This window comes from Protopterus annectens, chromosome 13.part0 (assembly GCF_019279795.1).
Source record: "Protopterus annectens isolate FY-2018-M chromosome 13.part0, PAN1.0, whole genome shotgun sequence".
Taxonomy (NCBI): Eukaryota; Metazoa; Chordata; order Ceratodontiformes; family Protopteridae; genus Protopterus; species Protopterus annectens.
The window spans coordinates 740,537,457-740,550,588 of record NC_056747.1 but is presented as its reverse complement, the minus strand read 5'-3'; the positions used below and the strand labels follow the sequence as shown (position 1 = coordinate 740,550,588).

At 43.6% G+C, this 13,132-nt stretch overlaps 1 protein-coding gene across 2 annotated transcripts in view; it reads left to right on the top strand.

Annotated features, from left to right (window-relative positions):
- FLOT2 (flotillin 2) overlaps nucleotides 1-13,132 on the top strand; it is a 1,587,019-nt gene that overhangs the window by 315,632 nt on the left and 1,258,255 nt on the right. The window contains exon 3 of one of the 2 annotated variants that reach the window (XM_044054428.1): nucleotides 10,968-11,058. The exons of the other annotated variant lie outside the window; for it this stretch is intronic. Coding sequence (XP_043910363.1) covers nucleotides 10,968-11,058 — 91 coding nt within the window. The remainder of the gene's footprint in view (nucleotides 1-10,967; nucleotides 11,059-13,132) is intronic. 2 annotated transcript variants of the gene reach the window in all.

The following is a 13,132-nucleotide window of genomic DNA, read 5'->3' as shown; positions in this document are numbered from 1 at the left end:
CCTAATCCTGTCCTCCCTCGTCACACCCAGTGCAAATCTTAACATCTGTAATTCTGCCATATCCAGCTCAAACTCCTGCCTTTTTGTCAGTGCCACTGTCTCCAACCCATATAACATAGCTGGTCTCACTACCCTCTTGTAGACCTTCCCTTTCACTCTTCCAGGTACTTGTCTGTCACAAATCACTCCTGACACTCTTCTCCACCCACTCCATCCTGCCTGTACTCTCTTCACCTCTCTTCCACACTCACCGTTACTCTGAACTATTGATCCCAAGTATTTAAACTCATCCACCTTCGCCACCTCTACTCCTTGCATCCTCACCATTCCTCTATCCTCCCTCTCATTCACACACACACATATTCTGTCTTAGTCCTGCTGACCTTCATTCCTCTTCTCTCTAGAGCATATCTCCATCTCTCCATGGTCTCCTCCACCTGTTCCCTACTCTCACTACAGATCACAATGTCATCTGCAAACACCATAGTCCATGGGGACTCCTGTCTGATCTCGTCTGTCAATCTGTCCATCACCATTGCAAATAAGAAAGGGCTCAGAGCTGATCCTTGATGTAACCCCACCTTAAAAGCATCCGTCACTCCCACTGCAGACCTCACCGCTGTCACACTACCCTCGTACATATCCTGTACCACTCTTACATACTTTTCTGACACTCCGGACTTCCTCATACAATACCACAACTCCTCTCTAGGCACCCTGTCATATGCTTTCTCTGTCTACAAAAACACAATGCAACTCCTTCCGACATTCTCTGTACTTCTCCATCAACACTCTCAGAGCAAAGATCGCATCTGTAGTGCTCTTTACTGGCATGAAACCATATTTCTGATCACTAATCATCGTGTCTCTTCTTAACCTTTCTTCCACTACTCTTTCCCATAACTTCATGCTGTGACTGGTCAATTTTATCCCTCTGTAGTTACTACAGCTCTGCACATCACCCTTATTCTTAAAAATCGGTACCAAAACACTTTTTCTCCATTCCTCAGGCATCCTCTCACTTTCCAAGGTTTCATTAAACAATCTGGTTAAAAACTCCACTGCCATTTCACCTAAACACCTCCATGCTTCCACAGGTATGTCATCTGGGCCAACAGCCTTTCCATTCTTCATTCTCTTCGTAGCTATCCTTACTTCCTCCTTACTAATCCATTGTACTTCATGATTTACTATCCCTACATCATCCATCCTTCTCTCCCTCTCATTCTCTTCATTCATCAACCCCTCAAAGTACTCTTTCCATCTCCTCAACACACTCTCCTCGCCTATGAGTATGTTTCCCTCATTATCCTTTATCACCTTTTACCTGCTGCACATCTTTCCTAGCTCGGTCCCTCTGTCTAGCCAATCGGTACAGGTCCTTTTCCCCCTCCTTAGTGTCCAACCTTTCATACAACTCTTCATATGCCTTATCCTTAGCCTTCGCCACCTCTCTCTTTGCCATGCACCTCATCTTCTTATACTCCTGTCTACTTTCTTCATCTCTCTGACAATCCCACTTCTTCTTTGCCAACCTCTTTCTCTGTATACTCTCCTGTACTTCCTCATTCCACCACCATGTCTCCTTGTCATCCTTCCTCTGTCCAGATGTGATACCAAGCACCTTTCTAGCCGTCTCCCTTACTAGCTCTGCTGTAGTTACCCAGCTATTTGGTAACTCTTCACTGCCATCCAGTGCGTGCCTTAACTCATCCCTGAACTCCACCTCACAATTACCCTTTTTCAATTTCCACCACTTGATCCTTGGTTGTGCCCTCACACTCCTCCTCTTCTTGATAACCAACGTCATCCTACAAACCACTATCTTATGCTGCCTAACGACACTTTCTCCGGTCACCACTTCACAGTCTCCAGTCTCCTTCAAACTGGCCCTCCTACATAAGATATAATCCACCTGTGTACATCTTTCTCCACTCTTGTATGTCACCCTATGTTCCTCCCTCTTGTTAAAATACGTATTCACCACAGCCATGTTCATCCTTTTCGCAAAATCCACTACCATCTGACCTTCTGCATTCCTTTAACACCATACCTACCCATCACTTCCTCATCCCCTCTGTTCCCTTCACCAACATGCCCATTGAAATCTGCTCCAATCACCACTCTCTCACCCTTGGGTACAGTCATCACCACTTCATCCAATTCAGTCCAAAATTTTTCTTTCTCATCCATTGCACACCCAACTTGTGGAGCATATGCACTAACAACATTCATCATTACACCATCAATTTCCAGCTTCATAAACATCACTCTGTCCGACACTCTTTTCACCTCCAAAACACTCTCGGCATACTGTTCCTTCAGAATAACTCCTACGCCATTTCTCCTCCCATCCACACCATGATAAAACAATTTGAACCCACCTCTGATACACCTAGCCTTACTCCCCTTCCATCTGGTCTCTTGCACACACAATATACCAACCTTCCTTCTGTCCATCATATCAGCAAGCTCTCTCCCTATACCAGTCATACTGCCAACATTCAAATTTCCGACCCTCACTACCACAGTCCTAGCCTTTCTCCTCTCCTCCTGCCTTCAGCCATGTCTTCCGCCTCTTCTCCTCCTTCGGCCAACAATAGCCCAATTTCTTCCAGCACTCTGTTGGCCAACAGTACTGGTGGCAGTCGTTGTTAACCCGGGCCTTGACCGATCCAGTATAAAAATTTTTCTTGGTGACTGCATGAGATGTTTTGGCGAAGTTTTACGCCAGATGCCCTTCCTGATGCAACCCTCCCCATTTATCCGGGCTTGGGACCGGCACAAAGAAATGCACTGGCTTGTGCATCCCCAGTGGCTGGGTTTCTTTTATAGATATATAGCAACTCCACCTCCTTTTGCTTTGCTTCCCACAGTTGGGGGTCTGAAAGCAGGATGAGTAACCTGGTATGGTTGGGGTGCTTTCCGCAGCTTAGAACCTGGCTTCTGTGACTGCACAAATGTCAGGATCTTCCAGGGTTAATGCTTGCAATGAGTGCAGTTTCATGCTTAGGCTGCTAGCATTTAGCAGCATGATCTTTAATTTGCGTTTTGATGAAATTTTTATGTTGGTAGTTTTGACCTCATGGCATTGCCTGAAAAATGGCACTGTGGGGGAGGCAAGAGCTTTTGCCAGAAGCCTGAAGCCCAAGGGAGATGGATGCAGGTAATTTCTGGCAAAGCATCGTGGTTTGTCAGTCATGTCTTCCCAGGCTGTCAGGTACTGGATCCTTGGAGTGACACCAGAAGCTAAGCCAATTGTTAGTCAGTCATTTTCTGTTTGCATTGAGGCATCATTCTGGGTGATGGTAGAATGCTGATCAAGTCTAGGAACATACCTGCTTATGACACATTCAGCGAAGTCAATCAGGTCTCTCTTCATGTAGTCCAGGGAGGTACGTCTCAAGTCATTCACACCAACATGGACTATGACAAGAGTCTTAACAGTACCTGTTATTGAGAGACTTGAGTGCATGGGTGATCTGGCGGATTGTATACCTGACAGATAACTAACCGTAACTTTCTCCTTATCCAACCTGGTAAGGGGCACATCTGTGTATCTTACAATGGAGTCTCCTATGACTAATATGTTGAGTTTATGTTTAGGCCTTAGGTGAGACACAGGTGTGTGGACTATATGTGGTGTGGTGGGTAGTGGAGTTCATGTGTGTTTTTGCCTCAGAGGTCTCTTTGCTTGGGTATGTTTTTGTTGAGGACCTCTGCATATGTGGGTGTGTGTTGTGTAGGTGTGTGTGGTGTTTGATGTGCGGTGAACTTCTCAGTGCCAGATATACAGACTTGTGAGGGAAAGAGCATAGACTCTAGGTTCTTAATGTAATTGCATCTGTCACAAATTATGTTCCTAGGTGGTAGTAGTAGAGGGTTGTCCTTGTACATGATGCAGTTGCTACACTGTCTCAGGATTCCCATATCAAGCAGACTGGCAGAAGAAAGCGTAGGAAATTGTCCATCCATATTTGTCAGAATCTGAGGGAGAGAGGCCATAAAGAGCTAAGAAGGGTATAGGGTGGAAGGTCTGAATAGTACTACTAGGTGATCACTAGGTGATTACACAAGTGCTGCTGAGGAATACCTCACAGAGGGTTAAAAACAGTGCAGCTGCGGTGCGTGACGTGCAAATAAGCCCAAAACAGCTCAAATGCGGGGTTTAAATAACGCAGAAAATAGAAGATTCTGTTAACGCAGAAATCTAGCTAATCCGTGCTTTCTTTACCAATCAGCCTGTGCCAGAGAAGGTCCTGGTGGCCCTGCAACTCTCACTACCAGAGGAGATGGGGCCCCTACCTACACAAGATGGTTGCAAGAAACACAGAAGGCCAAAAAAAAAAAAAACAGCTCTGGATGCAGCAAACCTGTATCAAGAGTATGCTACTCATTTTAAGAGTTAAGAACACAGTAAGATTTATTTTTCTCCTGTCCTACAACATCAGCATTCTTTGCAGTCTCCTTGCATGCCTTTGTTGGGCATCATGCAATCCCAAATAAAACCAAGACCCAATCCTCCAAAGGCAGACGTCCTGTCTGGTGGACCCCAGCCATAAACAAACTATACAATAGAAGGAGGAAGCTACTAAATGATAGAGCAAAATCCCAAAAAGGGAAGGCATCACTGATCAGTATTAGCAAAAAACTACGGGCACTCATAAAATTGTCTAAGGCCAGCTTCGAGAGACAAATTGCACAGGATACTAAGGATAATCACAAGGCTTTCTTTAGTTATGTTAGGAACCTGGGTGGTAATTCCCAGATATGCTCAGAATTAGTCCAAAATGACAAAAAATACACTGAACCCACAGACATTGCCAACATCCTAGCTGACAGGTTCAGCACAAACTTCTCCCCCCCTCCCCACCAAAAGGTCAAATATTTATCCCAGCAGAGTGCTGCCCCCCTGACATCTCAGATGCTCAGGTAAGAGCCGCCCTCTCCAAAGCAAAAAACACAGCATCAATGGGACCAGGCGGTGTCCCGGGCTGCGTCCTACATGAATTCCAAGAAGAGCTAAACCCAAACATAAAACTACTGTTCAATCTCAGCCTTTACTACAGGATATGTGCCCAAAGAGTGGCGTACAGCAACAGTGGTCCCTCTCCATAAAGGTGGTGCCTCAACGGATCCTGGAAACTATCGCCCCATAAGCCTGACTAGCTTGGTCTGCAAAGCTATGGAAAGGATCATCATGGACCTCATAAATAAAGATATTGGGGACCTACAGACACTGGATCCTACCCAGTTCGGCTTTAAGGGCAGATCCTGCCTCTTAAACCTGGTTGATTTCTTTGAAACAGTCACCAAGGCCATTGACGAGGGGAAGGTGGTCCACACAGCCTATCTGGACCTCGCAAAAGCCTTCGATACAATACCCCACTCGGGCATTATAGATAAGCTCACCAGCTTAAATATAAACCCCTATGTCACTAGATGGATTGCAAACTGGCTCAAGGACAGAACCCACATGGTCAGAATTGCTGGAGCCATGTCAGACTCCAAACCTGTTACAAGTGGTGTCCCACAAGGCTCAGTCCTGGGACCTCTCTTGTTCGGTATATATTTCTCGGAGGTACAGGCCAACACGGAAGGACTGTGGCTGACCAAGTTCGCAGATGACTGCAAACTGGGCGCCATAATCGACTCTCCAGCCGACACAAGCATCCTCCAAAAGGGCCTCATAGAAACAGACAACTGGTGCTAGAGCCATGGCCTCAAGCTAAATGCCAAAAAGTGTATAGTCATCCCCTTTGGCAAAAACAAAGTGCCCACAAATTACCACATAGGTGGTAATCCATTAAGTACAGAAGAAGTAATTAGGGACCTGGGGACCCAAGCTGATAGCAATCTCTCATTTGACAACCACGTAGCCAAAGTGGTTAGAAAGACATTTTATATAGCCCACCTAATCATGAAGGGATTCACATCTAGATCAGGGGAGGTCATCGTGCCTCTTTACTCATCCCTCATCAGGCCCATAATTGAGTACAATGCCCCTTTTGGGATGTACCTTACCAGACACCTGCAGCAACTGGAAAGACCCCAAAAGTACCTCACCAAGAGGATCAAAGGGCTCAAACAGATGCCATATGCTGCCCGGTTAAAGAAACTCCAGCTCTACTCAATGGCATACCGCCTGTTCAGAGGCGATCTGTGCCTGACGTATAAAAGCCATGTCCAACCCGGAATTAATGGACATGCTGCACCTCAGAAAATCCAAATCCCATCGAGCTACGCGCTCGAGAGACTTGAACCTCAGCACTGATATAAATAGGACATGCTGGAGGGACAGATTCATAACCCAGAGGCTCCCTTCACTCTGGAATAAAATCCCAGTCCAGGTTAGGCAGAGTCCCTCATTGACTCTCTTCAAGAGGAATCTTGATGAGTGGATGGTAGATCGTAGGTTTACCCCGGGTATCACTTCTGTGTCACTGTTAGACAGAGGCACAGTATACTAACCTCGAAAAAGGGCATAGCAAAATAAATTTAAAATGGGTGGCGAAAGCCAAACACATTCTGGCTAGGCTTATAAATGCCCTAGGGCAGATAGCCTAGTATGAACCTATGAACCTATCAGAAGTGAACAGATGTAGCGCATAAGTGGCTGTATAATGTGGCTGTACTGCCTCCTAATGACCACAGTTTGAGATTGCAGTCTTGCATAACAGGTCTGCTTGAAAGTCTGGATGATAGACTTATTATGTGAACTTGCAGCAATTAACGTTATATTTACATCTCTAATTAGATGTAATGAGTTGTGCAACTGTACTTTATATGGTAATTAAATGTCTGTATTTTAGAGTCTTGGGTTCATATGGTACAAATGAATATTTTGCAACCTACTTTGTATAGTCTAGGTGGATATAGAGCAGATGCATAAACATACCTGACCAAAATGCAGTTATCTAAAGAATCCCCAATCACATTAACTAATATAATTAACTGGATGCTGCATCTCAAAGAAAATAAAAAGTGTTGCAGATGCCGCAGTCTTGTGTGGAAGGATATTTTTAATTTCTGTTTTTGATGATTTAACCACTTCTGTTTAATTCTTCAGTGCTTGGTGTTCTGCCTTTGCCAATCTGCCATGCACCCAGTGTAGGTTTGTAGTGTAAACTGTATATTACATCATCATTGTTAAACTCCTGTAATTATATACCTTTTTGTATAGTACTGCCAGTAAGAATGTAATGCGTGCATATATAGAAGATGGTTACTTGTAGTGAGAACTAGAAGCTGTGCAGAAGTATTGCAGCTGTGCAGAAGTATTGCAGCTGTGAAGTGAATTACACAAAAAATGTGAACAGTGTGCTGCTTCTGAGGTAAAATAGAAGGCTCCAGTTACAGTACAGTGAAGGCATGCATTGATTATCACAAAGTGATTCACTTTGCCATACAGTTATATTTCAACTTTATAACAGATCCTTGCCATTTTGAAGTGATGTTTTAAGGGTGGGTTAAGGGTTTTGTGGTGCTGGCTAGAGTTGCTACATTTAAACAGAGTTTGTTACACACAGTCAAGCCTGACTTGTATTTGCAAAACAACATAAAGTTACACGATTGCAGTAAGTAACCATTGCCAAAATGTAATATGTATGGCCGCGTGCACACACATAAGTCTGTCCGTCGTTCATCCCTTGTAACAGTCGAAGAGTTGGTCAGTCTGCAAGTCACAGAGGCATCTTTCACTTTAGGATACGATATTAATCTGACGCATTACTTCTAATTACTTTACCCCAAGAGCACAGAGACCTTAAATAAAGCTTTTATCTGGTCGGACACTTTTAAGGTGCAGAGGTGGGATTTAGATCCAGCTGTGCAAGTGGTGACTCATTGCTGTTAAGCACTACAGTAGTCATTCCCAACACTTGAATGTACCAGGCATTCGTATTGCCTGTGTTTTGCTTCTCAGTCTAACCTGTGGCAGCCGGGCATTTTGTGCATTTACCTTTTATTTGGCTTTGTCATTTGGTAGAATCACGTGATTGAGTCATTTACACGGTGGTACAGCGGTAGCGTTGTTACCTCACAGCAAGAGGTTCTCCTGTTCGATTCTCGGCTTGGCTTGGGAGTGCCTTCTGTGTGGAGTCTGCATGTCCTCCCTGCAGTTGGGTAGCGTTCGAAAGACATGCTTGCATAAGTGGGCGTGCCTTCGTTCAAGGTTGGGCGTCGAGCTGGCACCTTGGCATTTTGTAAAAAAAATCTACTGCCAATCATTAGCGGACCGGAGTCCTGCTGTGGCGACCCCTTACCAGGAAAAAGCCGAAAGACAGACGTAATTGAGTCATAGTGCATAATTTAAATGAGTGAAGCCTCATTTCATTGTTTGTTCATTTGGCTGAAACAGCGTTAAGTTGTCTGTACCATAGACTAATAGGTATATGGAAAATGTCTATCTGGGTGCAGCCATACAACTTTGGTTCAGTTAATTGACCCAGGTGCTGGAGGAATTGGTTGGGGAGGGAGAGAAGTAATTAGGTGGAGTCTGCAGACCTCCCCAAGGGGGGAGGATGGGGGGTGGTTGTAGTTTGTACAGTGTGCCTCCCACCTCAATGGAGACTGAAGATGGATTGGAATGCCTGCCTTCAAGGGAATTGCTGGTGTGACACATAGAAATGGGTAACAAGCCCTTGCACCACCCAGTTGCATGCCCACACCTTGAGACCTTGTGGGTATGTGCAGGATAACAGTAGCGGATAACTGTAAAGTTCTGTAATGCCTGTCTGGATGACTGCCAGACATTTAATCACCCACCCCCATACAGTCAAGGCAATCTGGCAGATGGTCTGTAGGCATGGTGGGACCAAAGAAAACTGTTTAAAAAATGTGCGTGCGCGCATATATCCACAAACCTTCAGACTTGTAGGTTTCAGTACTTTGGAGGATCTTGAAAATGTTGATTTACTCAAAAGTAGTGTCATCTTAGAGTTGGTACATACAGCAAGCAGGGAGGTGGGGGTATGCATAGCCTGTTATCAAAACTACCAAAAATTATTTTTAATTTTTTTATGTGTCTTACAAATATGTGTAACTATGGTACAGTCAGAATATTTTTTCAGTCAATTGAGGAATTGATTACAGCCATTTAAAGCTGATGATGTATTTTAATTACAACGAATGAAATTTTATCACCTGACAAAAAGCACCAATTTTTCTATTCATTGGTTTTCTTGAGTAATTCTCCTTTTGAAGGGTAAAGTTGAAAACTAGAACCAGGTCAATATTATACTGCAGGTGTAGAAGCCTTTTTTGTTTAGATGTTCATCGTGTTTCACTGCTGCAGTCATTACACTTGGAGTATCCTGCCGTCAGGTGGTCCCGCAGTCGGCCAGAGTTCCGAAGTCTTGGTCCGGCGTCGGTTGCTGTCGCTTCTTCCCTGACGTCAGTGCGCCAGGGGTATATAAGATGCAGCTGACACCATTTTCTTCAGTCTTTCCCTTCATCTCCTAGAAGTAGTAAGTATATTGACATTTTGTGAGATACATGTACACTTCCACAGTAGAGTGGCCACTGGATATTTTGTGATCTGCAACTTTCGTTTACTTTCTTGGAGTGAGTGATGTAGGAATCTCCATCTTCTCAAGCAGAAGAAAGAGATAAGAACATACTGTTTAATGTTTCCCCCACCTCTGGGTGATCTTTTGGCTCTGCAGAAGTGTGCTCACTCTTTTTAGGCAGAGTGAGCAGCTTCTGTGTGATCTCTTGTTTTGCATACAGCAAAACAGTGGACATGCTAAGACATCTGCATTTGGCAGCACCACGCTTTTTTTGTTGAATCTATTTTTGTCAGTCTATTGCTTTTGTCTCTCTGTCTCTCCATCTAGCTGTCGTTTTTTTGACCAGGTTACCCCACTAGGCTAGTATCCTCTTTTCAGGAGAGATCCAAAGTGGTATTTATACTACTAGGGTACATTTGGCCAAGGCATTGGGGAATCTTCCCTACTGTTTTGATAGTTGCCATGGGAGCTTTTACATCCAGCTGAGCTACCACCAACTCAGGCAGAGGGACCTCTGTCTCATCCGAAAGGCAACATACTCTGGAGTGCAACACCACTCCCCTTACACTGCACTCCAGTGTCAGTAATCAGTCTACCTGAGAATAGAACTCTAACAGCCTTCTGCACCAAAGGTGTGTGTGCTTCCTGTTGTACCACTGACACTGCTTACCTGCTTATTGTTGGTACTAACAGAAAGCATGCACATAATTATTCTAACAGTCACTATGTCTGCTTGCCTTTCACATCTTTACCATATGTGCTTGCTCTAGATAGCAACACCACAGCAAAATTGGCTCCACCCCTTTCATAGAAGGGTCTGTCTTCTGGGGAAATATTTTACAAGTTTCGTAGATTATCTTTAGTAAGTCAATCCTTCTCTTAAGCTTGGATTGCTGGCATCACTTTAATATGCTTCCACTGCATAGACCTGATCTGCAATTCTTTGTCTGATTGACTTCTGTTTGTAATGTTGGTATACATGTCTGTTCCTTTGAAACTTCGAGTTACTTTTTGCTAGCTTTAGGGGAGTGTAAATTAAATTGTATGCTGATGTTTTCTAGTTTTAGTCGTGAAAATTTTATATTTGCTGCTGCTGTTTTAGTTCCTTCCAAAATGTTTTTTTAAATGATGTGTAGCCATTTCTTCCTGCAAATGGAAGTTAGAAAGTAGAACTTGTGTGGAATTAACCAAATTATACTTGTAACTTACAACATGCCTAGCTCACTGGCACATGTATATGTTCGTGATTTATATAGCCGAATAGGCTTGCATAAGCTACGTATATTTTTCTTCCACACAAACATACACACAAAAAATTTAACTGGTAAGAACCAGCAAAGTGTTAAAACATGTCTTTAACTTGTGTGCTCTCTTTCCTTTGGTGGTGGACTGAGGAGTGTTTGCTTGCTGATAACTGCTTTATGTATTTGCTGTCCTACCTTGTTTACTGCTGCTCAGACTGTCTTTGGAAGTTATGACCATCCTCTGTCGCTGTGAGAATATTGAGACTTCGGAGGGGGTCCCCCTAGATGTTACAGGGGTTGCACAGGTAATGTATTTATAAAATTGTGCTTATTACTTTCTTTTCCATTTCTCTTTGACAGTCACAGGAACAGAAGAAAATGATATTCACTCTTTTACTGTCACCCCCCAGTAGCTGCCAGGTTTACTCTGAATTACATGGTAATGCTGTGTGGTACATTCTTGTGAATTTTTAAGGAATTACATAAGTGTTACTCAGAAGAACTACCTTGGCGTATTTTTCTTCAACAATGATGAATTTGATTGAATTCCTTTATGAGAAAATTATGTTCACCATGCATGTCTGTGCTGCAGGAAATAAAAAAATGAGGTGCTTGACTATGGGTGACACCCAGTTTCATTAGTTTTGATGGCCCCATCAGTTTCTGGGACAGATACACACCTCTGTGGTAGCTTTTCGTTATTGTATTGATTACTTACCTCATCAGCTAAAGTGGGCATCAGTTTATGACCTAGGCCACAACGTCAAGGGTAAATGCTGTATATATGGGCATTTTGGTGCAGCCAGTCAACTTTTATGTTTTGTGAGGTGGTGAGTAACCAAAGTACTTGGAGAAAACTCTCATAGATCATAGATCCTAGAATCATGAGGCAGTGATCTTATTCACTGAGCCATTGTGCTGCAAAATGGCTCCAGCTGTATTGAAGATCCTTACAAAATTTTGCCGTTTTTGATTATTCTACTAGGTACTGAATGCTATTATAATCATCTGTATGAGATTTTTGTTCTTCGGGTTTGTGTTACAGGAATGGAAGGATAATGTGAGGTGGATTTGGGCAAAATAGTGATTCTCTCCTACTATTCTGTTATAATCATAAGTAAAGTGATAACTTTGCATTTAAAACTCAAGGATACCAACTTGGCAGTTTGTGGGCATTGCTGTGTTCTGCAGATTTCCCTTTAGTCACTAGGATATATGAATACAAAATGCAAAGGCTACAGTAGTGGTGGTAGTGCATGCAAGAAAATTCTTCTTTCAGTGCACTATGGAAAGAGTACCTTCTTCCAACTCCTGCAAGATACTTATCCACTTCTGCGCTGTCTAAATGTCTTGTGCTGAGTTGCACGAGCTTCCTTTTAGCTCTGCTGTTGTGCAGAGCCCAGGTACCTGCTGCTCCTAAACTGTGTGGATTTGTGCAGAACTCATCACTACTCCAACAAACTTCTGTCCTGTATTTTTCCCTCTTTAGCTTTTTGCGTACCTTTATCACTAGGCAGCACTGTTTATCATGGAGAGAGAGCAGACTAGGCCCCCTTCTATTGCCAGCCTTTACAGCTCATGATGCGAGTGTAAATACTAGCTCAATTGGAGGTGTCCCTTTCTCAGCCAGATATATGTAGTGAGCTGAACATCATCCCCCCACACGCCTATACAACATCCACCTGCTGCAAACACAAAACTGTCTTATGGTGATGTCAAAATAAAAAAATTATCCCGGGCTCCTAGAACTTTCATGTGTAGATATCGGCCTTGATCCTCTAATCTATCTTCTGCACAGTGTCCAGCATCAGTAGCTCCTAACCAACATATACAGCTGATTCTGACATTACACGATCACAGCCACAAAAAGCAGTCACACACAGCTAGCATTCTGAAGCCCTTAAAGCAACAAGACCAGTCTAGTTACCTGGCAATGGATACTTTGTTTACTATTCTGAGCAAAGACAGAGTGATGGTCACCTCTAGTGCTAGGAACTGCAGTGTTATTTGGGGATCTCAAGTCCCTTCCACCCCCAGTACAAACACTACTTCGTCATTGCTCATGGGAGTGAGTGACTTGAAAGACACCTACATAGATCATATGAAGTGGGACATTGATGGACCTCTCAGAATATGCATCTGAACTAGGTGTGAAACTAGTAATGGGCAGTATCCTGCCTTCTCCAAAAAGGATATTACTGATGTCATTCTAGGCGGATCCAGTATATGTCAGCCTTGGGAGGAGATGTGTGACAGCCCTTGATGCTTTAAGGATGGTCTGCATCTCTCACCTCTGGGCTTCTGGGTATTGGCTTAGACTTTTTAGTCCCCCATAGTATCTTTATTGGCAAAGGTCAGTCTTCTTAAATTACCCACATA